General features: G+C 39.4%; 2 protein-coding genes and 1 pseudogene across 2 annotated transcripts; 2 read left to right on the top strand and 1 right to left on the bottom strand.

The window, feature by feature from the left end:
• Nucleotides 1–6173: 6173 nt before the first annotated feature.
• LOC143656513 (interferon alpha-2-like) lies at nt 6174–10657 on the bottom strand (annotated as a pseudogene).
• A 34-nt stretch (nt 10658–10691) lies between these two features.
• Nucleotides 10692–11255, top strand: LOC143656505 (interferon omega-1-like). Its single transcript, XM_077128597.1, has one exon. It carries the CDS (start codon nt 10692–10694, stop codon nt 11253–11255), a length of 564 nt encoding a protein of 187 aa, XP_076984712.1.
• Nucleotides 11256–25552: 14297 nt separating this feature from the next.
• On the top strand, nt 25553–26140 carry LOC143656494 (interferon omega-1-like). Its single transcript, XM_077128596.1, has one exon. The coding sequence runs from the start codon at nt 25553–25555 to the stop codon at nt 26138–26140; it is 588 nt and encodes a 195-aa protein (XP_076984711.1).
• Nucleotides 26141–27375: the final 1235 nt, after the last annotated feature.

Raw genomic sequence — 27375 nt, 5'->3', positions numbered from 1 at the left:
GCGTTCTGCCCCAAAGGGACCTGGCCTCCCCTTTATTCAAGGGGCTGTGGGTCTGTAAACTGTCTAAAGTCTGGAAATTGATTTAGGGGCCATGACTCTGTGTTTTTGTAATTCAAGTTAGACTTCCGTTTACTTGACCTAGAACTCTTTTGTTTATACAGCTCAAACAAGAATTTAGTAGACTGCCCATCTATTGTTCTTCTAGGTACCCCATGATTTATTAGCCAATGCCACAAATCTCTGTGAGTCAGATTATTTTGACTCCTAATTTGAGTTTGTTGTCTATTGTAATAGCCATGTCCACCCTGATTTGGCGATTAAGTGCTGCCACCTGGCTTCTGCCAACTCGGGATCTGGTCATCCCCATTATGTTTAAGGATTCCAGCTCAGTGACGGCAGTTCCTACAGTAATATCTGACCTACAGAGAAGTGCAACTATAGAGCTCTTCAGGGATGATGGCACTAGTTTCACAAATTTATTTCTCACTGTTCTAGTAAAAGCTGCATCCTCTGGACATTCCTGGGGTGTAAGAGCCGGCTTTGCATGATAAATCCACTCTAACATTTCAATCTCTATAAGCCTCTGGATCCCTTCATCTACAGTATCCTAGGGCAGTTCTGGCATTTCAAATTTCGGAAATGTCAGTCAGCTTTTGATCCATGTTTCAGCCAACCATCCAAAGAAACTGTTAATGCCTTTTCTAATACCTCACGTTACAACATTTAACGCAGAATCTCTGCTTAGTGGGCCCATATCAATAAATTCAGCCTGATCCAGCCTTATTTCCTCCCACCATATTCCCACACTGTTAAAACCCATTGCCGCACATATTCCCTTGATTTCTGTATATATAAATTAGAAAACTCAGATAGTTCTTTTGGAGTATAACATACCTCCTCATGTGTGATACTTTGTACCTCACCTTTAGGGGCCTTTTGGGACTTTAGTCTAGTTATAGGTCTGGAAGAAATGAGGGGTGGTGGGGATGGGTCATGAAAAGAATTAGAAGTATCTTCCAAGCCATTTGCTTCAGGGCATTCATTTGCAGTTTCATCTGGTGAAACAGGATTAATCACTCTAGGGCTAATCCATTTTAGTGGAGGTTGGTTGGTCAACTCCTCAAGGCAGGCTGGAGGTGGGGCAGCTATGTCCTCAGGGCAACTATCACAGGGTTATCTAGAGAAGACTCAGCATGATGCAGTGTTTCATCCTCTCCACGGACATCATTATCAATCCATATGTCACCATCCCATTTTTCAGGATCCCACTCCTTTCCAATCAATGGCCTCACTTTAACAGCAGACACCATGCAAGATTGAGATTTCAATTTATGTTGTAAAGTTGCTACTCTAACAGTAAGCTTCTGAGTCTGATTTTCTGAGATCTCAAGTCTACAGCTACTCAAAATAAGATTTTCCTTCAGGCCACTCATAGAAGCGTTAACATCTGTCAGAAAAGCTTCACATTTGAAGCCTTAATCCCATCCCTTTCAGTCATTAATGTATACAGTGTATCTAACAACAACCAGACAGCATCTTTATACCTCCTTTTTCCACAAATCTCAGGAAAGCTGTCAAAAACATTATCCCCCAGAGCATGGTTTCATACAAGCAAAGCATCAGAAGAATCAAATGGTGATATTTGACTATCTCTTTTGCCAACTCACCCTATGGATTAGTGGTATCACTCTGATTATAGGAATCAGAGTCCTTAGTGCCTTTGAGTCCAGTCAGAGTGGATAACCAACCATGAAAATACATTTTTAAGATTCTGTTTCTTAAGACCACTCCTGGTACCAAGCTGTATTAGTTATGGTTTTCTAGAGAAACAGAATCAACAGGAAATATACATAAATATAAAATTTATTAAAGTGTTTCACATGACCATGGGGACATAGAGTCCAAAATCTGCAGGGCAGGCTGTGAAGCTGACGATTCCTATGGAGGGTCTGGGTGAACTCCACAGGAGAAGTTTGATGGCTGAAGCAGGAAGAGAACCTGTCTCTTCGAAATCCACCTTCACAAGCTACCATTGATTAGATTAAACATCACTCATTAAAGAAGATCCTCCTCTTGGTGGAATCACTTGTGGATGTAGGCGACGTGATCATGATTTATTTCTATGAAATGTCCTCATAGCAACAGAAAGGCCAGCACTTGCCCAACCAGACAAACGGATACCACCACCTGGCCAAGTTGACACGTGAACCTGACCATAACAGTTTTCTTGACTAATAAATTATAACTTTTGTCTAGATGAGAGAGTGAAATACACATAATTTTAGTGAAACTTACAGCAATTTAAGATTTAATATAAACTTCATACAAAATGAGGTGTGCCTTTCTGAAAACATAAAAGAGCTATCCTTTTAAACTTTTTAATGATCCGAATGAACAAAAAATCATTTGGATTCATGTCAGATGAACAGATTTGATTACCAAATTGTGCTAAAACATTTGGCATAAAAAATGGAGTTCTTTTGAGTAAATTGAGTTATGTTCTTAGCTGCTATGTTAGTCAGGATAACAGACTTTTTTTTTCGCAGTAATAGTTTCTAATACACAATCCCTTTTTGTAAGGGAGAAATGCTATTTGAAACTGTTACCTACCCCAGAAAAGCCAAGTTCTTTAAATCCAGTCTTGTGAGGACAGACTTACTGTTGGGTCAGACTTTTCCAGTAGGCTGTGTCCATGGACTGTGACCCGATCCGTTCAAGGTGGGTCTTAATCTGTTCACTGGGTCCTTTAAGAGGGAATATTTTGGAGCAAGCACAGAGGCTTGGATACAAAAGAGACCCTGGGAGATTACAAGAGACGAAATCCAGAGTTTGCCCTGGAGAACCTAAGAGAGGACTGACAGGTGCTTAGAGAGAGAAGCGCCCCAGAGATGCTTGGAGAAAACCCACAGGACACACAGAGGAAACCAGTCGAATCAGAAGCTGAAATCAATGAACCAGGAGCAAAGACCAGCAGAGGCCAGACAGGGCCTTCCCAGCTGAGAAAGGAGTGACATATGACGGAGACTTTCTTCAGAGCCTAAGTATCATCTTCTTGATGCCTTAATTTGGACATTTTCATGGCCTTAAACTGTACATTTAAAACCTAATAAACCCCCTTTGAAAAATCCAATCCATTTCTGATATTTTGCAAACAGAAATGGGAGGGATGTGGAGATGAGAAGGTGGCCAGCCAGAGAGGGAAGGAAATAAGGATAATTTTAGAGCTAACAGTTGTACTACAGAAGAAATACATCAAGACCACGTTACCATTATTAAATCCTTTGATCCATGAACATAGGATGACTTTTAATTGATTTCATTCATCTTTAATCTCTTTTAGCAATATTTTATAGTGTTTGAAGGACAAATCTTTCACATCTGTGATGGTTAAATTCACGAGTCACTTTGGCTACATCATGGACAAACAAGCACGGGCCTGACTGTTACTGTGAGGGCATATAAGTCATTATCAATTGATCACAACTATGGCTGATAACGTCTACAGTGAACAAAGGGGAATACCTGTGGCAATGGGAGAAGCCCATTCCAATCAGCTGAGGGCTTAACAGGAGAACTGATGATTTCAGCAATCCAAAAGGAGGCAGCTTCTCTGGAGGAATTCATCAAAGCCTTCACCAGAGTCCCAACTTGTGTCCTGCAGAAGTTGTCTATCTATGGAGTTTGGGTTGTCTATCTCCCCAGTCAAGTGAGCTTATTCGTATAATAAAACCTTTAACATTTACATAAATATATATATATATATTTATACATATATTACATAAATATATATATATATCCTGTATCTTTTATTACTGTTAAGAATTTTGACCAATATAACATCCTTGGTTAATGCATTACTAGATATTAACTCTTTATCGTGCTGTTGTAAATGGAATAGTTTTTCTTATTTCTGTTTCAAATTGCTTGTGTAGTGCAGACCAAGTTGGCTCAGCAGGCAGAGTTGGTGCCTGCTATGCTGGAGATCTACATTCGATTCCCTGAGCCTGCCCAGGCCAAAAAAAAAAAAAAAATTGCTTGTGCATAGAAAAGCAAGTAATTCTGTACAGTGATATGATATTCAACAATTTTGCTGAATTCATTTATTACCCCTAGAAACTTTCTTGTGGATTCTTTGAAATGTCCTATATTTAAGATGACATCTTTTGACAACAGAAATATTATTACTCACTTTCAGTTAATCATATTAGAATTTACCAACCCCTATCATTTTATACTGAGTGGTCACCTCCCAAAATCTGTTGAATAACAGTTTTTTTCCAAGTATCTTTTCACATCTAAACAGAATTTGACTCATAATGATGCCATACACTAATCAGAATGCAGTTTCAGATTGCATGCTGTGCTGGTTTGAAAGGATTTATGTACCCTAGGAAAACCACATTTTAATCCTAATCAATCTTGTGGGAGCAATGGTTTCTTCCAATCCCTATTTAGTACTATCGGTTGGAAACTTGATCGGGTTATCTCCACGGAGATGTGACTCAATCAACTGTGGGTGTTAAACTTGATTAGATGGAGATGTGTCTCCACCTATTCTATGTGAGTCTGGATTAATTCACTGGGATCCTAAAAAGAGGAGACATTTTTGGAGAGAATGCCTTTTGAGAACTTGGAGAAAGCCACAGCAGAGCCGAGCAGAGTCACGAGGCTGAGGGAACCACAGAATCCACCAGCCAGCGACATTTGGAGATTCTGAGGAAGCAGAGAAGGATGACGAAACACCACAGAACCACAAAGCAGGGAGTCCATCAGCCAGCAACTTTTGCAGATGAAGAAGGAAAATGCCTCCCCAGGAGCTTCATGAAGCAGGAAGCCTGGAGAGAAAGCAAGCAGACTGTTGTCATGCTCAACATGCACCCTTCCAGCCGAGAGAGAAAAACCTTAACCTCATCAACCTTCTTAAACCAAGTTTTCTTTCCCTGGGTGCCTGACATCGACATTTCTATAGACTTGCCTGAATTGGAACATTTCCACGGCCTCAAAACTGTAAATTTGCAACTTATTAAATTCCCCTTTTTAAAAGCCATTCCATTTCTGGTATATTGCATTCCAGCATGTAGCAAACCAGAACACATGCCAATGAGCCTGAGTCTAGGACGCAATCATGTGTCCTCCTTGTCTTCTTTTATCAGAGATAAAAATACACCACTAGGTGGCCTTTATTCCCCTAAGGCCAGCTGTCTAGAAGACTATACATAATGAGAAGGCACGTGTAAAGTTTTATTCAACCTTGCGTCCCTGGCACCTAACTCTACACCTAATATGTAGTTCATACAAGGAGCTCAAACACTGTTTATAGAGTCAACAATAGTAAAATGAGAAAAGTGCTCCCAATAATTTCTAGGTAAATTTTAGAGTTAAATAAATACTGAATATGAAACCAGCATAGAAAATAAAAGGACATTACAATCTAATATTTTTATTATACAGATATATCTTTCAAATTTATGCTTGAAATATTTAGAACACAGAATGAAGAAGTGAAAATATTCAGGGTCTGGACACACATGTGAGGCTTCCTCTCACTTCCTTGAATCTCCCCCACACTCTCCAGGGTCCACAGTTTAGAAGCAGAGTAAACTTCCCTTGGCTCATTCAGTTCTTCAATGGCACATGAAGTATCGCTCATGCTGCAGGCACCAAGCAGAGGACTGTGTCCAGACCTTGGGCTCTTCACCATGGAGCTCTTCTCACCACAGCTGAGTTATGTCCTGGGGAATCAGATTCAATCCCTACTCATGATGCCCATCATAGTATGACTGGTGCTGGGGATTCCCACTCCCTCTTCATTCAGGAGCTTTGCCTGGATTTATTTGTGACCAAAGGCTTTTGTCAATCTTTGTATTAAGAAAGTGTATGAAGCAAGAAAAGTGTTTTCTTCAAATGACATTTATTTCCTATAACTTAAAAATTAACAGTAGAGTCTTGTACAAAATATGATATTAAACCCATGCTTAATGGACAATAAATACTTAAATACTGTGAACAACATAAAATATCAATAATTTAAGTAGTAAATAAAAATAATAAAATTTTGTTCAGTTATAGCAAATGGAAGATGCATTTCTTTGTTCTAAATGGCTTATGACTCCATAAAATTTGCCATGATCCATTTTTAATCTGGCATAAAAATAGGGATGATGATTGCACTCTCAGTCTTGGAAAAAGCAAATGAGTTGATCAGATGAACTTTTTTGAGAATCACATGTCCATTCTTTCCGGAGGTTTCCTTTGAGGTTCTTAATGAAGAGAAAGCACCTTCTGATTTCAACCCAGACCACCTTCCAGGCACAGAACTATTGATTCCGTTTCAGATACAGCCTGATTCCTTGGAAGTGCTTCCTCACTCTCAGTCTGGAGTTCTTGTTTCCAGGGGAGACTGATCTAAATTCATTTCCTTCTCCAATCATGTCTCCAGGTCATCCAGATGCCAATGAAGTCAAAGGAGGAATATGTCCAGCAGGGTCTCATCCCAAGCGACAAAGGAACCACTTGTGATGAGGAAGTTGAAGATTTGATAACAGCTCAAGCAAGACAGTGGTGGTAGCTTCTTCGCAAACTGGTTCCCTTTCATGAGTATCTGAGGGCATCGGAATCACGCCTGTCCTTCAGACATGACAGGAGGGAGATTCTCTCCATTTGACTCACCAGTGCGAAGGTTCCCAATGGCCATGGCTTCCAGGCAGGACACAGGCCAGACAACAGGTGGGGAAGGGGAAGAGCCTCAGCAGAGCCATCAGCACAGAGCCTGGGAGGGCCCCTGGGGAGCTGGTGACTCTGCAGAGCTGCCTGAAGAGGGAGCCTCGTCTCAGCACGTGGTGGGGACACTTGGTGCTCACAGCACACAAACCTTCATTTTCTGGGTTTTCCTATTTTACCCCTTTCATTTCCCTTTCTACATTTGTGTGTGTGTATGTGAGTGTGTGTGTGTGTGTGTGTGAAGGCAATTAAGAAATGAACATTTATCGACATGAGTACCTGTCGAGAGACTCAAATCAAGAACTTCCAGTGCAGTATCCGCCACAGCTTTTGAACAGATTTTTTCTCAAGTCCTGTTTGTTCCTGGGAAGAAGAGTCTAGACAATGTCATAGAAGGGGGATTGTTGGATCTGCAATGGTACCAGAGCTTATCATGACATGCCCTCATTGCATTTGTAAAAATTTTTGACAATACTAATCTTAATGGCCATATTTTATTATATATAGGCTCTCAGCAAAGTATTTCACAAACATGCTTTCATTGAATCTTCCCGGTTTCCCTTTGAGATATAATCATCAGAGTCATTTATATTTTATAGATGGAGAAACAGAAAATTCTGAGAGGGTACTGAGCTGGACAAATGACACAATTTATTCTGTAATTGGTGGTAAACCCAACACGGTCCTCCATCCACCTTAACTCTTGAGCCTTAAGCCTTTAGCTGCTCTCTGCACACTGGTAGTGAAGTCATCACCCTAACTAGTCATTTGATTTCTGACTTCTCACTGGACTGTGAGCCCCCTGAGGGCAGTAACACTGTCCCTAGATTCTAGAGCAGCGTCTGTCACAGGGGCAGACATAGGAGTCTCTGCCCCACAGCAAGTACAAAAAGGAGTAAATATTCCAAAGAATGCATATTCTAGCATGAAAGAACTCTGTTGGAAATATGAATGATTCTGAAAACAAAGATAATAAAAACGGATATAAAATGGATACTTAAACCTGTAGTTAATTTCTGAGCATATCTCATGTGGGGAAGGGACATTCACAGATCCAGTTGAGCCCAACCACTAGCACCATTTCTTTGAAAGACAGGACTGGAAATTAGTAGGAGTTAAGTGACCTGTATTCCATCCAAAAGGACCCTGGTCTATCTGGTAAGAGGGAATGATGCTTCCAATAACTAGGAAAAATGGGAATTGGAGGGTAGATCATGTTAGTGTTTGTATATGGCAGGAAAAAATGTCTTATTCAGAGGAGACTTTGCCTCTCATGGTTGTGACCATAAACTCCTGTGCTAGGCAGCCCGGGTTCAGGTCACAGCTCTAGTGTTTCCTGGCTGTGTGCCCATTACCACTTCCCTCCTGTTGCACAGAAATGACCATCATTACCACTGCATCGGGATGCCCTGATGATGGTGGTTATGATGTACTTATAACAACATCTGGAACAAAGTAAGGACAGGACCTGTTAGCCACTCCCATAATGGAGAAAAGCAGCCCAGCAAGCTATGGAAACTAGATGGAAGTTTCCCCGCAATGATCTGTTCCATTCCTTTAATTCTAAGTGCAAAAAAAAAAGGTGAGATTTATCAATAATTTCATCTTTTGTGAACTTGAATACGTGTATGGAAGTAATGTCCTGTCTCAATGCATAACATTTATTAGCTCCTGAAATAACTAACCTCTCTCACATTAATTAAATGGCCATTCAGTGCACAAGCCAGTCTCTGTTGAATATCAGCTGGTGTGACTTGATCTGTGGAATTGGATCATATTTCTGGTCAGTGTAAAAATAAAGCAGAGAGGAGAGAGAGAGAGAGAGGAAGGGGATGAGGGAGGGAGAGAGGAAAGAAAGGAAGGAGAGCAAGAAAGATGGAGGAGGGATCATGATGATGAGAGGGAAAAGAACTGGGAAGAAAGTAAGAAAAAAATTCCCTGAGCTTTCAAACCTAAAAACCAACCTTTTAAGCAACAGCCTGTTCTAAAGGTCCAGCTGCCCTCCTTCTTGAGCTGTCTGCGGTTTCAACACTATCATCCACCTGCTGCATTGAAACCTGTCATTGTGTATAACACCCCAGAATACTGGTGGTGTCACTAGTTGTGTCATGTCGCTTTTCAGGAGGGGAGATGTCACTTCCCCTTTTTCAATTTTCAGCATTTACTTTCCTTTTGCCTATGTGTATTACTTTCCATGACTACTTACTTTTGTTTTCCACGAATATTAAAAGTGAGCTAAATAGTTGATGTCATGAAATTCACACAGAATAATTTTTTCGATACGTTTTCTTTTTTTTTTTTGCAACAAAGCTCAAAGAGAAATTGAAAACATTACGGGGGCATTAAGAATACTGTTAATTATTGCAAAAACAAGTACCAAAGAAGAGGGAACAATTTTTAAAGTATGTGAACTATGTGAAAGAACAAATGGATGACTTCGTTATTATTTTGATACAGTTAGAATAAAGGACTGAGCTGGACAGTCTCTCTGCTGCAAAGCACAAAGAAGCCCAGTGCACACATTGTAACTGCCTGAATGTCTCAATGTTATTAATCATTGCCCTGGTACTCATTTTGAGGACAAGCTAACCATCTTTGTATAATCTGGGCTAAGTGCAGTGATGCACAGTTCAGTACTCAATTAAATAGAATAAAGGAAATCAAATTTGAAAAACTGCCCATCATAAAGCTATTTAAGGCACATAGATTTAGTAATGATGGCGATAGGGATAAAGAGAGGAGGCTGTCAGATTTTTGCATACCTGAAAAAAAGACTATTCACTATTGACCACTCTGAGTCATTCATATACATACAAAACTATGTGGTGTTGCTTGAATTAAGATGAGGAAATTTAGAAGATTAAATAATATAGGCACGTATGCACACCAATTCCACGCCCCACAACCACCATCACAAAAATATAGGATTTTCTAAAGTGGTCTAGGAAAGGTATGCTGACATGTTCCTTACTTTCAGGGAATAATTCTAAGAAGCTTGTAGGTGTAAGAAAACTAAACTAAATACTGAAAGTCTAGGCTATGAGGAGGGGGTGTAATTCATTTCTGAAAATAATGAGAACTCTAGGTGAGATGAGAGGATGCTTTGAGAAAGGTAGTAAAAAAAAAAAAAGATGTGCTTGAATATGTCTCTTTGAAATAGGAAAACAATTATCCAACCAACCAATACAACTCTCCCCACTGTACCGAACTACTCAAGTGCACACACACACCCCCACACACAAGCACAAACACATGAACATACATCTAATTCCCTTTGCATGGTTTTATTAGCCACTTAAAGTCGGGGCAAAGATACCCCAGCAAGAAATAGTGATAAGAATGAGGCAAATTCTCCACTTGTTCTGAGAAATACAACCTTTCTTCAAACCTACCAGCATGAACCAGGTGAAAGCTCCTATGGGTTGAAGGAAGTCTGTGGAGCCCTTTCTTTAAGGAGATACCCGGTGCCTGGTATTGAGGACATGACAGAAAACACAAGTGGATCTATGCACATAAAGGACATATCTTTCATACTTGATTACTATAGCAACACTTCCATGAAGGATATCTAGTGGGGTAGAAAGAAAACTTAAAAAGAAGCCTAGAAATGATTTCCTCGAGGCTCTTCTTAACACATGGAAAAACAGATCCAGACAGCTCTATCAATTAGAAATTGATGTTTATTAAAATGTAAGCATCCCATTGGTGTGGGAATTCTAATATTTTAGTGTGTAAGCTGAACACTCAATGTAAAAATACAGAAAGAATTGCAACTGATACATCTTCTCAGGCCCCTGAAGAGAAGGGGATTTCCAAAATGGGGAATAGAAATGTCTGGGTGAAATTCAGAAAATGAAAATGCTTGTCTTCAGTATTTAAATGGCACACATGGAAGAAGGTCCTCAGAGAACCTTTTTCGAAGCTCACGGTCCCCCATTTCAACCAGAATAGGGTCTCCTTGGAATTCACCAATGGCTTTTTCAGTCCCTTCACTGATGGTGTTGGTGATGATCTTCTCCAGCCCCATCAGCTCCTTCAGCTGTGACCTGCCTCAGAGCCTGGACGTGGGAAAGCAGGAGACCCTCACAGTGTTGGGACAAATGGGGAAGATCTCCCTTCTCTCCTGCCTGAAGGACAGGACTGACTTCAGATTCCCCCAGGAGATGGTGGAGGCCAGCCGGGTCCAGAAGGCCCAGGCCCTGTCTGTCCTCCACGAGATGCTCCAGCAGATCTTCAACCTCTTCTACACAGAGGCCTCTTCTGCTGTTTGGAACACGACCCTCCTGGAACAGCTCCTCTCAGGACTTCACCGCCAGCTGGAGGACCTTGAGACCTGTTTGCTGCAGGAGATGGGAGGAGAAGAATCTCTCCTGGGAATGAGGGACCCCACACTGGCTGTGAGGAGATACTTCCAGAGAATCCATCTCTATCTGCAAGAGAAGAAAAACAGTCACTGTGCCTGGGAGGTTGTCAGAGTGGAAATCAGGAGATGGCTTCTCTTCATTCATGTGCTCACAAGGAAACTCAGAATGTAGGAAAGAAACTGATTCCCAAAGATGAACATCCAAACTCAGACTCAATTTTCCAGTCATTTCAAAGGCACTTTTTTTTGATTCAGCTATAAAATAACTGCATTCAAAATTAGCAAATTTTTATCAGTAGTATTATTAGGAATATCTATGTCCAAATATTTTCAGAATCTGGGGAATTGCAAATAAGCCCTGTAACTGAACTTTATTTCACAAAATATGTATTTATTTATTTCAAATATGTTTTTATTTATTTTAAAAATTTACTTATTTAAAAAATATACAATTTTTATGGTTTTTAATTTATACACTCTATTTATATAAATATGTTCACCTTTGCTTTGTAATAAATACATTACTTACTGTTTTAGAAGTTTAGTAAATTGTTATTAAATTTGTTTTAAGACATTTCTGCTCTTTAAAAATAAAGGACTTCCGAGTGCTGCTATGGTGGCTCAGTGGCAGAATTCTTGCCTGCCAAGCCTGAGATCCAGGTTAGATTCTCAGTGCCTGCCCATGCAAAAAAAATAAAAATTAAAAATGAATAAGTAAATAAAGGACTTCTCCAGTCTGCTAATTCTGCAAACTACATAAGAAACTGTGCAGTGCAGAGGATGCATCCATCTATCCATCCATCCAACTATCCATTCATTCATTCAATGACCTTTGAGAGAGAACCTTGAGAAAGAGGTGAGCGCTTGCTGACCTTCTGGAGCTTACCTAATGCAAAGGACATAGACGTAAAAATGCATTTAAAAAATTAGTTACATTTGGGATCTGGGCTACACAGGGAAAGCAAAATATCCCTTAGCAGTGAGTATAATGGCAACAGCACACCATTGGCTCTTGCGGGAATTCCAATGGGATCTCACAGCTCAAACAAAATATTGGCGATGTGTCTTTTTCCCATTCTCTAGATGAAATCTTTGTTAAGATGGTCATGAAGAACCCTAGACTCAGATCCCACTGCCTTAGCCATCTAGGTGAAAAGAGTTCTCTTTAATATTCAAAAACAATGCCTGGTAGGTGCATGGGTGGTTCAGTGGTAGAATGCTCGCCTTTCATGTAGGAGACTCGGGATCAATTTTCAGACTGTGTAGCCAAGAAAAACAATGCTAAAGATTCAGATTTCTTGATTTGTCCATTCTTGGAACCCAGAAAGATGGAGGCAGGCCACCCTTTCCCACAAAGTTAATATTTTCTTCATGGAAGAAAGATTCATTACTAGAGTAATGCAGAAGAGAAAGCACAAAGACAAAAACAATTGATGGCACATAGATTATAGCTATTATTTGTCTATGATCTACAAAGATTCTTATTCCCACATACTTATAACAATATGATGCAATTATATCATAACCAACAAAAGGACCTTGACCTTTTACTCAGAGGGGGATAACATAAGTCTCACTGGGTTCCTAAATCCAGGGCCTAGTGCAAGATTTCTTAAGGAATTTCACACACTTTGTAAATTCTGAGAACATTAGGTAAACAAAACTATAGCCGCTATCCAATTCCTAATATTCCTAAGTGGATGGAAAACAGAACAACTGTAATGGAACTTCACACTTAGAAAAAGAAAGTCTGGTAACCCCCAAAACAGCACTTTTAAGCTAGCAAATCTGTTAGCTTGCTGCACAAGGATGGAAATAATTTTTCTCTGTTTTCTAATACTGGATTTGATCGAATGTCAAGGCAGCAACACAATCAATTATCTTGGATTGGTCACCTCTTATACATGAGCTGTCCTTATCAGATTGCATGTGAAATTGTTCTTTAAAGAAAAAATGTAAGATTCACACTGCTTGAGCCCTTTTGATTGCTGTCAAGAGAAAGGATCAAATGTTGCATCACCCAGTACAAAGGAGATCTCACAGGCAGAGAGTCAGTAATGTACACACTGTCTCCATTCACCTCTTCCTGAGAATGAGGATTTTGTGTTATGAGATGAACCTAGTTACTGGAAAAAAAACATCTTGCAGCTGGATGTCAGCCTCCTAGGGGACTTGTACGCAGTGGTTAGAGCACCTAGAGTCCCGCTGGGCAGTGGAGATACTTCACAGCCTTTCCCACCAGGTCTTGTCCTGCTGGTCTCTGCTCATCCACTGACTCAGGTCTCTAATCAAATGTGAGTAATGATCCTTCACTATATCTTTGAATATTGACTCTTTTGCAACTCTTCTTTTTTATTCCTCAAGAGTACCTACAGTCTTATAAGGAACTCCATTCATTAATTTCCATTACACCTTATTTTCTATCATCCTTTTCGTCTCTTAGTAATAGCATTTCTTCATTTAGAGAAATTTGGCATTTGTCTTTTATTGGAGGACATTAGTTCTGATCTGTCATTTCTATTCTTTCTCCCTTATATTTGGGTTCTAGTTCTGCTGTTATGTTTTTAGTTTCCTTGCACTCTTCACTTCTTTGATCTCTATTGTTACCTCATTCTGTTATATTTTCAAGTTATGATGATATGTGTATATGAATGCAAATAGAAGGCTTACTATGTCCTGACATGCTTTGGATTAATCCTTTGGACAAGTTAATCCTTATACTGTCTTCATCCCATGAGCAAACGCACCCTGATTCATAATGCAATTTTACTGAGGGGCAAAATACGATAATTTCAAAATTTCAACTGTGAATACATCTATATGGAGAAGACTTGTCATACAATCTTCAATTTTCTAAGATCAGTCTTCTTACTCATGATGAATTAGTCTAAATCATAAATTTTGATTATAATTCACTTGGACTTGGGGAAATAGTATTAGGGTGTGAATGATAGTACTCTAATGTACTAGCATCTACAGTTCCTTGATCTTGCATATAGTAGGTGCTCAATAAATGATAGTCGTTATTTACTAGGCAGTTGTTGTAGTCTAATATGTGATGATTTTTGGTAACGATTTATAAGTATTTTAAAGAGCTTGTTTTTCTTGTTTTAGGTTACAGTGCCCAGAATCTTAGTCACTAATTTACTCTTTAAATAGTATTTCCCAATTATTTTTATCCTTCTTATTTTTCTATATAATTTTTAGAAAAAAACAATATCGTGCTAAAATTCAATAATGCATCATGTTTCTCTTTACATTTTATTTATTTCTAGAAATAATTGTTGAATGTCTCATTTTACTTTCATTTTAGTTCCATGACTTTTATAATTTAGTTATGGATTATATGTGTTTCCTTTATATCTTGACACGATTTTTCAAATTTAACACTTTTTCACTGAATTCTTATGACTATTACTCATTATCAAGATCTCTTTGATAGCAATATTGTGACCTCTACATCTTTCCCTCTTATAGTCTTGCTCTATCTCTATGCATTGCTTGCTTTTATTTTTTATTATTATTTTATATTATCCATTTCCCTCTACTGAGAGTAATTATGGAGTTGTTTATTAATTGAGTCAAGAGTTTTCCTTTTAATAGGGATGTTTAAACAGTTTATATTTAATCACTTATTGTATTGTTTTTGGTTCTCATTTTATTGATTTATGCTTTACTTTTATGTTACTTTTACCTGTGCTTAACACTTATCATAGCCCCTTAAATTCTACAATTGTCATTAATTTAAAGACAATATATTTCAAAAATCAACTTAAATTATCCCCTAATTTTTTAATTAAAAATATCACCAAATTTAACTCATTCCATGGCTCAATGGTAGTTCCTTTTGGAATGGTACTTTTAGTCAGCCTGGCAAGTGTGTGCAGCACACATGATATGCACAGATAAAACTGGGAACTTATGTTCATATATAAGTAGGTGAGATGACTGAATAATTTAATGAATAAACGTGATTCTTGTATTATTTTATTCACAAAATAATGTTAACTTTGAATGCTCCAGCAATGACAGTAGTTGATGCAGGATGCTGCTATATTACTGTCATTTTCTTAGAAATTGTCAGAAATCTTGTCATCAATAAGGCAGTGATCTACTAGGATTAAACAATTCTCACATTAAAATGAAGCATATGAATGTAAAGCAGTGCGATTGATATGCTGGCCTTGTTTGTAAACTGGCTCTGAATATAGTTCCACCATGGAATGTAAAACTTTTTGGTTGATGATAATAAAACTGTTGCCATCATTACTGCAACTTCTGCATGTTTTAGGATGTCACATTTGAACCTATAGTGAGGCTCGTTTACACTTAAGGAAAGAGCTGAAAGGTCTGCTTGAGTGCCGTGTGGACTGTCCCCTTCTCTTGGCTTCACCATAATCTTTAACCAAGAACCAGATGAATTGGTTGGGTTAGTGCAAAGTTTAAAGACCAGAACTTCCCTCCTCCAACCATGAGCCTTCAATGACCTTTTTCTTTTGGCAACTTGTCATCCAATCCCAGAATGGATCAAGCTAAAACAATGAGAGCACTGAGATCTCAGGCAGCATTCTTCTCTGTGTTCCATGCCCCCTCAGCTTTGGAGTCTTCCTTTGCATGGTAAAACATCCCATAACCAAAGAAGTGTAAACCTGGATTTTATTGCCATCAGCTGGATGTAGGTAAAACCTGACTTAAAGGCTGGGCAAATTGATCTCCCTGCCAAGATGTCCACCTGTGATGAGTGAATTACATGAGAAATAGGGAAAAGAAAGGACAGTCTGGAGTCCTGTGCATTAAAAAACAAATATAGAAAAAAATAATTTAAAAAAAACAAACCCATTAGAAACATGAAATTCATGTTCGTAAATCCCCAACAACTTCTTACTCTATAGCCTATCTAAATTCTTATTTAGGTTAAATATCTCAAGGACAGAAAGATACAGCACCAGATACAAAACTAACCAGAGCAAGAAGGCAGTGTTTGTTGAAGCTGTATTTGTGAAAGCAAAATTGCTCCTGACATTTGTCAGTTATTGACAATAGTTCAAATAAATGGGTCTTTAAAGAAAGACCCAATTTTGTCTGTTGAAGTTAATTTCCTCAGATCCATATGTACAGTCCAGTGACACCCATGAAAATGGCAGAGTAAACACCCATAAAAATTGTCTTTCAAAAATGCAACAAAAAAAAAGACCTGGCAATAATTGGCAGAATCCACTTTTTCAGAAATCTGGAAATTAACCAAAGACTTACAAAACCTGGGAGCATTTATTCAAGTAAAGCAACTGAATCTCAGTAAAGAACAGCAAGAGTTGTGGCATTTAACTTGTCCTAGTCCTCTCCCGTACACTCAAGCTCAGTAGGAGCCTTGAAGAGTAGCAGACTGCATCCTGGGTACTGGAGGCAGCAGAATGGAGCAGGAACGCCTTCACACCCTCTTTCCCAATGATTGATATTATTTGACCTGTCAGGTGCAAAGAGCGCACTGGAAAGGATTATCATTATTATACCTGTAAGGAGATCACCCAATACTAAAAAATTCTCCCTGAAGAGCATTTCTCAAAAACACTTACAGGCAAGTGTTTTAATGTATTGGCCACCTGAGGCAATGGGTAAAGGGAACAGTAGGGCCAAACAATATCCTAGTCTAAAAGCTGAGAAGAAAAAGCTAAGGAATAAGATATCCATAGGGGCTTTGAAGAACTCCATCATATTCCTGGGAATGTAGAAGGGCCTGCACAATTGTAGAGCTGTGCAAATGCTCAGGGAAAACTTGGAAAAGACCTAATCTCCTGCTCTGGCTGATGTTAAGGCTGGGCATAAGCAGGAAGTGAAGACTAAGGCAAAGTTGTAAGGGGCCTGGCTGAGTATTGAAGGTGTGCCCCACATGCACACACACACACACACACACACACACACACGTACATGCCTACACAGCTCCTTGAGAAAGACCAAGAGGTGCATTGTTTCCACTTATTTCAGGTGGGGATGTTTACTGGAGCACTTTATGAGGGAGCCATTTTGGAAAAAGCTTTAGTGTCACCAGAACTCACAGAATCCACACAGCCAGAGACCTTTGCAGATGAGAAGGAAGAGGCTCCCAGGGGAGCTTCTTGAAACAAGAATCTGGGAGAGAAAGCTAGCAGATTTCACCATGTCCCTTTCCAGCTGAAAGAGGTATTCTGGACCCATCAGTCTACTTGAGTCAAGGAATCTTTCCCTGGAAGTCTTAATTTGGACACTCTCATAACCTTGCCTTAATTTTCACAGTCTTACAACTGTAAACTTGCAACTTATTAAATTCCCTTTTTAAAAACTGTTCTGTTTTTGGTATATTACAATCTGCTAGCCAGCAACTGAGTGAGTTGGGGACCATAGAAGTGGGGTGTTGCTGCAGCTCACAATTACCAGAATGTTAGAACAGCTTTTTAAATGGAAAAGGGGAAGATTCTGGAGGAGTTGTCAGAAGCTTAATAGAGAAGACCTAGAATGCTTTGAAGGGACTGTTGCTAGAAATGTGGAGTCTAAAGATACATCTGATAAGGGCTTAGACAGAAATGATGAACATGTAATTGAAAACTGGAAGGAAGGCATTCTTTGTAGATGGAAAGCAGAATTTGAGAGTAATGAACTTGAATATTTAGGAGAAGAAATTTCCAATGAAAATGTGCCAAATGCAGTGGCTTCTCCTTGCAGCTTAAAGTAAAATGCGAGAGGAAAGAGGTAAGTTGAGAGGGGAAATCTTGGGTACAAAAACACCAGAAATTGTCAGTCTGGAAAATTATGGGTTTCCAGAAAAGGATACCCCAGAAAGTAGTGCCCCACATGAGGATCTGACCAAACATAGAAGCAGTCAGCCATTACAGGACAAAGGATGATTCGAGATGGAGATATCCAGAAAGAATTAACGGAAAATCCTTTTTTTCTGATGGGTATAATCTTAGCCTATTGTATAGGGAACGAACAAGAGTTTTATGGGACTTGTACAAACTAAACCACTATAAGTCTGGACTAAAGGTGAGAAGGGACAAATTGAAAGAAAAATATCTTCAGGGGCAGAACCATAGAAGCTAAGGACTGAAGTCAAGAACCCTAAGGCTAGGAGTGCAGGCCCACCAATGCATTTGGAGAGGGGAGTTTGCCCCAAAGGCAGAGGGTGGGCCTTCCTCCTCACTGTTCAGGAAGAGCTGAGCTCCAGACTTGGAGAGTTATATCTTAGCTGCTATATTAGTCAGAATAGCAGAATGTTTTTCTTAGTAATAGTTTCTAATATATTCTCCCTTTTTCTAACTGAGGTGTGCTAATTTCAAACTGTTACCCATCCAAGAAAAGCCATGTCCTTTATTCTAATCTTGGGGGTGCAGATCTATTGTTGGGTGGAACCTTGATATTAGGTTGTTTCCATGGAGATGTGATCCCACCCATTCAAAGTGGGTCTTGATCTGTTTACTGGAGTCCTTAAAGAGGGAGATATTCTGGAACAAAGCACAGAGGCTTGGAGGCAAAAAAAGCCTAGGACAATAAAAGTTGAAATCCAGAGTTTTCCCAGGAGAACCTAAAAGAGGACCCACAGATGCTTAGAGATAGAAACACCACAAAGATGCTCAGAGAAGACCCAAAGGACACACAGAGGAAATCACTGGAATCTGAAACTGAAGGCCACAAACCAGGAGCAAGGACCAGCAAATGTCAGCTACGGCCTTCCCAGCTGAGAAGGGAGTGTCATAAGCCAACAGACTTTCTTCAGGGTCCAGCTATCCACCTTTTGATGTCTTAATTTGGACAGTTTTCATGGCCTTAAACCTTAAATTTGTAACCTAATCAACACCCTTTGCAAAAGCCAATCCATTTTTGGTATTTTGCACTCTGTCAGCTTTAGCAAACCAAAACAGAGAGAGAGGTAGATGAGAAAGAGGCCAGCCAAAAAAGGGAAGGAAATAAGGATAACTCCAGGACAATCAGTGGTACTACAGAAGAAATATGTCAAGAACACATGCTACCAATATTAAATACTTTAACCAATGAACATGAGATTATTTTTTATTTAATTCTTCTTAATCTCTTTTAGCAATATTTCATAGTTTTTGAAGGACAGGTCTTTCACATCTCTGATGGATAATTTCCTGTGTCACCTTGGCTAGATCAATGTGGCAGTGGTTTGGACAAACAAGCACTGGCCTAACTGTTGCTGTGAGCATATTTGTCATTATCAGTTGATCACAACTATGGCTGATCACATCTACAATGAACAAAGAAGAGTGCCTGTGGCAATGGGAGAAGCCCATTCCAATCAGCTGAGGGGCTTATGGGAGAAACTGGTGTTTTCAGCAATCAAAAAGGAGAATTTCTACCTCTCCTTCAGCCAGCCAGCTTCTCCTGAGAAATTCATCAAAACCTTCTTCACCAGAGTCCAACTCATGTCCTGCTCTATGGAATTTTGTCTATCCCTAGTCTTGTCTATCGTTACAGTCATGGGAGGTTATTCTTACAGGAAAACCCTTAATATTTACATATGTATATATATATCCTGAAACTTCTATTTCTGTGATGAATTTAGGAGAGGCTGTTGTAAAAGGAACTGTTTCATTATTTTCATTTCAGACTGCTGGCGTACAGAAAAACAAGTAATTCTGTACAATGATCTAATAATATGCAACAATTTTGCTGAATTCATTTATCGCTGCTAGGAGCTTTCTTGTGGATTCTTTGGAATGTTCTATATCTAAGATCATGTCTTTTCACAACAGAAATAGTATTACTTTTTTCTTTCCGATTTGAAAGACCTACATCTTTCACATTTTTGCTCACATTCAGTTCATATTTTGCCTGTCTTTTCATACTGGGGATGCCGTTGTCACATCTGCTGAATGATAGTTGTTTTCCAAGTATTTTCCCATCTAAACAGAATCTGACAACATAATGATGCCACACAATATTCAGAACGCAGCTCCACACTGCATGCCAGTGAGGCTGAGTATAAGATACACTGATGTGTCCTTGTTCTCTCCATTTCTCAGGGAAGCACCACTAGCTGCCCTTTTTCTCCTTAGGCCAGCTGTCTAGAAGGGTAGACAACTAGAAAGCAGGTATAAAATTTTATTCAACTTTGTGTCCCTGGCACCTAACTCCACCCCTAGTATGTAGTATATAGAAGGAACTAAAACACTCTTTATCAGGTAAACAATAGCAAAATGATAAAAATGCCACCAAGAATTTCTAGTAAATTTGAGAGTCAAATAAACACTAAATAAGAAACCATCATAGGAAATAAAAGGACATTGCAAGCTAATTATTTTATTATATGATATAGCATTCTATTTTATGCTTGAAATATTTAGAACACAGAATGAAGAAGTGAAAATATTCAGGGTCCGGTCACACATGTGAGGCTTCCTCTCACTTCCTCGGATCTCTCCCACACTCTCCAGTGCCCACAGTTTAGAAGCAGAGTAAACTTCCCTTGGCTCACTCAGTTCTTCAATGGCACATAAAGTATCACTCATGTTGCAGGCACAAAGCAGAGGACGGGGTCCAGACCTTGGGCTCTTCTCCATGGAGCTCTTCTTTCTACAGCTCAGTTATGTCCTGGGGGGTCAGATTCAATACTTACTCATGATGCCCATCATAGTATGACTGGTGCTGAGGGTTCCCACTCCTTCTTCATTCAGGTGCTTTTCCTGTTTCTTTTTTGTGTGTGTGTGAGCAAAGCTTTGGGCAATCTTTATATTAACAAAGAGTGTGAAGCAAAAAAATTGTGTACTCAAATGGCATTTATTTCCCATAACCTAAAAATTAACAGTAGAGTCTTGTCCAAAATATAATATTAAACATACATTTACTGGATGATAAATACTTAAATTTTGTAAACAACATAAATATATCAATAAATAAAATTAAAATAATAAAATTTTGTTTAGTTATAGCAAATGGAAGATGCATTTCCTTGTTCTAAATGGCTCATGAACCCATCAAAATTGCCATGATTTATTTTTAAATCACTAAAGCAGTGATGGTGATTGCACTCTCAGGCTTGGAAAGAGCAATGTAGTTGACCAGATAAACAGTTTGGGAATCAGCAAATCCACAATTTACAGAGGTGTCCTTGGAGCTTCCTAATGAAAAAAAGCACCTTCTCATTTCAAATTGAACCACCTCCCAGGCAGAGAAACTGTATTGCTTCCTTTCAGATCCATTCTGATTCCTCAGAAGTGCCTCCTCAGAGCCAGTCTGGAGCTCTCACTTCCCAGAGGTGTCTGATCTTTCTTCATTTCCTTCTCCAATCATGTCTCCAGGTCATCCAGGTGCTGATGAAATCCAAAGAGGAATGTGTCCAGCAGGGTCTCATCCCAGGCCAGAAAAGATCCACTTGTATGAAAAGGTTGAAGCTTTGCTGGAGTAGCTCATGCAGACCAGCGGTGGCATCTTCTCAGACTGGTTCCCTACTGGGAGTACGTGAGGAGATCAGAAGTCATTCCTGTACCTCAGAACTACCTGAGAAGGAAATGCTCTCCATTTGACTCGACAGTGTGAAAGCCATAGTTTCCAGAACAGACACAGGCCAGACAACAGGTGGGGAAGGGGCAGAGCCTCAGCAGAGCCATCAGCACAGAGCCTGGGAGGGTCCCTGGGGAGCTGGTGACTCTGCAGATCTGCCTGGAGAGGGAGATTTGCCTCAGCATGTGGTGGGGACACTTGGTTCTCACAGCACAAAGCCTTCATTTTCTGGGTTTTCCTATTTTACCCTTTTACTTTCCCTTCTACCTACATGTGGGTGTTTGTGTGTGAACTCAATTAAAAAATGAACTTTTATCAACATAGGTACCTCATGGGGGATCAAAATCAAGAACTTTCAGTGCAGCATCTGCCACAGCTTTTAAATATATATTTTTTGTAACTTCTTGGTTGTTCCTAGGAAAAAGTCTAGACAACATCGTAGAAGGGAGATTCTGGGGAGTGCAATGTTACCTAGAGCTTATCATGACATCACCTCATTACATCTGTAAAGATTTCTTTTATAATACTAATATTAATGGCCATATTTTATTATATACAGATTCTCAACAAAGTATCCCACGAACTGAATTTCATTGAATCTTCACAGTTTCCGTTTCCAATATAACCATCGTAGTCATTTATATTTTATAAATGAAGAAACAGAAAATTTAGAGTGGCTACTGAGCTGGACAAAAGTCGTGATTTATTCTGTAATTGGTGGTAAACCCTACATGGTACTCCCTCTACTTTAACTCTTTAACCTTAAGCTGTTGGCTGCTCTCTGCACACTGGTAATGAAGTTATCACCTTAGCTACTCCTTTGACTTCTGCCCTCTCACTGAACTGTGAGCTCCCTGGGGGCAGTAACACTGTCCCTAGATTCTAGAGCAGTGTCTATCACAGGAGCAGACACAGGAGTCTCTGCCCCACAGCAAGTACAAAAAGGAGTAAATATTCCAAAGAGTGCGTAACCTCGCATTAAAGAACTCTGTTGGAAATATGAAGGATTCTGAAAAAAAGATAATAAGAACAAATATAAAATGGATACATTAAACTTCTTGTTAATTTCTGAAAATATTTCATGTGGGAAAGGGGAGTTTCAGAGATCCATTTGAGACCAAAAGCTAGCATCATTTCTTTGAAAGACAGACTTGGAAATCAGTAGGTGTTAAGTGAGCCCTATTCTATCCAAAAGGATTCTGGTTCATCTAGAAAGAGAGGAAGATGCTTCCAGTAAATAGAAAAATGCTAGTGTTTATATATGGCAGGGAAATGCCTTATTCAGTGGTCTTTCCCTCTTATGGTTGTGGCAGCAAACTCCTGAGCTAGGCAGCCCGGGTTCAGGTCACAGCTCTAGTTCATCCTGGCTGTGAGACCTTTGCCCCCTCGCTCCTGTTACACGGAAATGACCATCATTCCTCCTACGTCCGGATGCCCTGAAGATGGTTGTGCGATGTCCTTATAACAACATCTGGAAGAAAGTAACACAAGACCTGTTAGCCACATCCGTAATGGAGAAAAGCAGCCCAGCCGGGTATGGAAGTTAGATGAATGTTTCCCGGTGATGACCTGCCTCCATTCCTTTAATTCTCAGCTCATGAAAAAACAAAACAAAGCGAGTTTTATTAGTAATTTCATCTTTGGGTGAACTTGAATATGTGTGTGGAAGTAATGCCCAGGGTAAATGCACAACATCTACTAGCTCCTGAGATATCTGACCTCTCTCACATTAATTAAATGGCCATTCAGTGCGCAAGCCACTCTTTGTGGAATATCAGTTGGTGAGATTAAATCCGTGCGACTGGATCATCTTTGTGGTCAGTGGAAAAATAAAACAGGGAGAGAGAGAGAGGGAAGGAGAGATGGAGGGAAGGAGGGAAAGTGAGGAAGATGGAGGAGGGGGTGGTGGAAGAACAGAGGGAAAATAAATGGGAAGAAAGTTAAGTAAGAAAAAAATATTCCCTGATCCTTCAAAGGTGAAAACTAGCCTTTGAAGAAACAGTCCATTTTAAAGATCCAGCTACCCTCCTTCTGGAGCTGTCTGTGGTTTCAGCAGTCTCATCCACCTGCTGCATTGGAACCTGTTATTCTGTGTAGCGCCCCAGAATCATGGTGGTGTCATCAGCTGCGTCATGTTGTCTTTCCAGGAGGGGAGATGTCACTTCCTCTTTTTTAATTTTCAGTATTTGCTTTCCTCTTGCCTTTGTGCATTACTTTTCCATGACAGCTTCCTTTTATTTTCTAGAAATTAAAAGTGAGCCGACTACCTGATACCTCGAAAATCATTCAGAGAATATTATTTTCCCATTCCATTTTCTCTTCTCTTTTTTGCAACAAACCTCAAAATGAAATTAGAAATATTGCAGGGGCATTAGGAAACATTTAATCAGTGCAAAGACTAATACCAAAGAAGAGGGAACAATTTTTTAATTATGTAAAATATGTGAAAGAATAAATGGATTAATTTGTCATTATTTTGATGCAGCTAGTAAAATGGATTGGGCTGGACAGTGTCTCTGCCATGTGCAACAAAAGAGCACAGTGCACACATTCTAACCGCATAAGCATCTCAAGGTTATTAATTGTTGCCCTGTGCTCATTTTGAGGGCAGGTTAACCATCTTGGTATAGCCTGAGCTCAGTACAATGATGGGCAGTTCAGTACTATCTCAATTAAGTAGAATAAAGAAAATCAGATTTGGCAACCAGAGTGTCATAAAGCTATTTATAGTATATGGATTTAATAATGATAGAGAAATCTTCCCTTATGAAGAGAGGAGGCTATCAGACTTATTATACACCTGAAGAAAAGTGACACCTTATATGTCACTATTGACCACTTTGAGCCGTTCATATACATACAAACTATATGGTGATGCTTGAATTAAGAGGAGGAAACTTGGGAGATTACATAATATAGGCTCATAAGTAGAACAATTCCACTGCCCACACTTACCATCACAAAATACAGGATTGTCTCAAGGGTTCTATGAAAGGTAGGCTGACGTGTTCCTTATTTTTAGGGAATGACTGTAAAAAATTTGTTAGTGTTGTTAGAACACTAAACTAAATATTAAAAGTCTAGGCTATGAAGAGAGGGTGGGCTACATTTGTGGAATTACAAGTGAGATAAGGGATGCTTTAAGAAAGTTCACAATAATGGTGCACTTGAGTGTATCTCTGTGAAATTGGAAACAATTATTCAAGACTCTCCATCCTTCCAAACCACACAACTGTACATACACACACAGACACACTCAAACACACGCATACACAACTAATTCCCCTTTGCGTGGCTTCATTATCCACTTAAGTGGGGGCAGATACTCAGCTAGAAAATGGGTTAAGGATGAACCATGTTCTCTTGTTCTGAGATCTACAACCTTTCATCATTTATACCAGCATGAGCCAGGTGAAAGTTCCTATGGGTTGAGGGAAGTCTAAGGAGCCCTTTTGCTTTAGATTACCAAGTGCCTGGTATTGAGAATAAGACATAAAAACACAAAAAATATATCTAGGCACATAAAGGACATACCTTTCATACCTGATTAGTATTTCAACACTTCCATGAATGATATCTAGAGTGGGGAAAAAAGGATTTTAAAAAAGCATAGGAATGATTTCTTCAAAGTTCTTCTTAACATGGAAAATGGATACAGATATCTCTCTCCATTAATAATTGATGTTTATTAAAATGTAAACATTCCACTGGATTGGAAATTCTAAGATTTTAAAGTGTAAACTGAACTTTCAACGTAAAAATACAGAAAGAATTAGAACTGAAACATCTTCTCAGGCCCCTGAGGAGATGGGAAATTCCAAAATGGGGAATAGAAAGGTCTGGATGAAATTCAGAAAATGAAATTCTTGTCTTCAGTATTTAAATGGCACACATGGAAGAAAGTCCTCAGAGAACCTGGTTCAAAGCTCACGGTCCCCCATCTCAACCAGAAGAGGGTCTTCTTGGAACTCACCAATGGCTTTTTCAGTCCCTTCACTGCTGGTGTTGGTGATGATCTTCTCCAGCCCCATCAGCTCCTTCAGCTGTGACCTGCCTCAGAGCCTTGACGTGGGAAAGCAGGAGACCCTCACAGTGTTGGGACAAATGGGGACGATCTCCCTTCTCTCCTGCCTGAAGGACAGGACTGACTTCAGATTCCCCCAGGAGATGGTGGAGGCCAGCCGGGTCCAGAAGGCCCAGGCCCTGTCTGTCGTCCACGAGATGCTCCAGCAGATCTTCAACCTCTTCCACACAGAGGCCTCCTCTGCTGTTTGGAACACGACCCTCCTGGAACAACTCCTCTCAGGACTTCACCGCCAGCTGGAGGACCTTGAGACCTGTTTGCTGCAGGAGATGGGAGAAGAAGGATCTCTCCTGGGAATAAAGGTCCCCAAACTGGCTGTGAGGAGCTACTTCCAGAGAATTCATCTCTATCTGCAAGAGAAGAAACACAGTAACTGTGCCTGGGAGGTTGTCAGAGTGGAAATCAGGAGATGGCTTCTCTTCATTCATAAGCTCACAAGAAACTCAGGAATTAAGAAAGAAACTGATTCTCAGAGGTGAACATCTGTGCTCAGACTTACGTTCCAATTATTTCAAAGGCGATATTTATTGCTCCTTCTATAAAATAATTGGATTCAAAATTAGCAAGTTTTTCATCATTATTAAGCATATATAGGACCAATATTTTCAGGATCTGTCACACATACTGTATCTAGTGACCCGTAACTGAACTTAGTTTCATAAAGTATTTATTTATTTATTTATTTATTTAAGCATTTCAACAAATTTATCATGTTTATGCTTTTTCTATTTATATGTTCTGTTTTATATAAATATGTTCACCTTTGCTTTATAATGAATCTTACTGTATTAGAATATTTAATAAATTCTTATTAAATTTCTCTTAAGATGTTTCTCGTTTCTGCTCTTTTAAAAAAAAAAGTAATTTCCCTGAGGTACTAATTCTGCAAAATAAATAGGAAACGATCCAGTGCAGTGGATTCATTCATTCATTCATTCATTCATTCAATGACCTTTGAGCTAGAACCTTGAGAAAGAGGTGAGTGTTCACTGACCCACTGGTGCTTACACAAACAAAGGACGTAGATGTAAAAAAGTATTTATAAAATTCATTTCATTTGGGATCTGGGCCCTACAGGAAAAGCAAAAGACGCGTTAGCAGTGAGTCTCATGGCAAGAGCAAACCATTATTGGCTGCTGCGGGAATGCCAATGGGATCTAACAGGCTCAAACACAAACCATGAGGATGTGTCTTTTTTCCCCATCCTTTAGTACATCTTGTACATCATCGACAAGATGGTCACAAAGAATCCTAGGCTCAGATTCCACTGCCTTAGCCATCCAGGTGGAAAGAGTTCTCTTTGATATTCAAGAATGATGCCTCCTAAAGATCCAAATTTCTTGACTTGTCCATCCTTGAAACTCAGGACTATGGAGCAGGCCACCCTTTCTCACATGGTTAATATTTCCTCCATGGAAGAAAGATTTGTTACCAGAGTAATGCGGAAGAGAAAACTCAAAGGCAAAACCAAGTGATGGCACATGCATCGTAATTATTTGTCTATCATCCACAAAGATTCTTATTCCCACGTACTTGTAATAATATAATGCAATTATATCATAACCAACCAAAAGGACCCTGATGTTTTTACTCAGAGACGTCTTACTGGGTCCCTAAATCCAGGGCCCAGCTCAGGATTTCTTAAGGATTTTCACACACTTTGTAAATTCTGAGAACATCAGGTAAACAAAACTAAAACCACCTTTCAATTCCT

The sequence above is a fragment of the Tamandua tetradactyla genome, chromosome 2 (assembly GCF_023851605.1).
Source record: "Tamandua tetradactyla isolate mTamTet1 chromosome 2, mTamTet1.pri, whole genome shotgun sequence".
NCBI classification, from domain to species: domain Eukaryota; kingdom Metazoa; phylum Chordata; class Mammalia; order Pilosa; family Myrmecophagidae; genus Tamandua; species Tamandua tetradactyla.
This window is presented reverse-complemented; position numbering and strand designations above follow the sequence as displayed.

Coding starts and splice junctions, on each gene's coding strand:
- LOC143656494 (XM_077128596.1), top strand. CDS start 25,553: ATGGCTTTTTCAGTCCCTTCACTGCTGGTGTTGGTGATGATCTTCTCC.
- LOC143656505 (XM_077128597.1), top strand. CDS start 10,692: ATGGCTTTTTCAGTCCCTTCACTGATGGTGTTGGTGATGATCTTCTCC.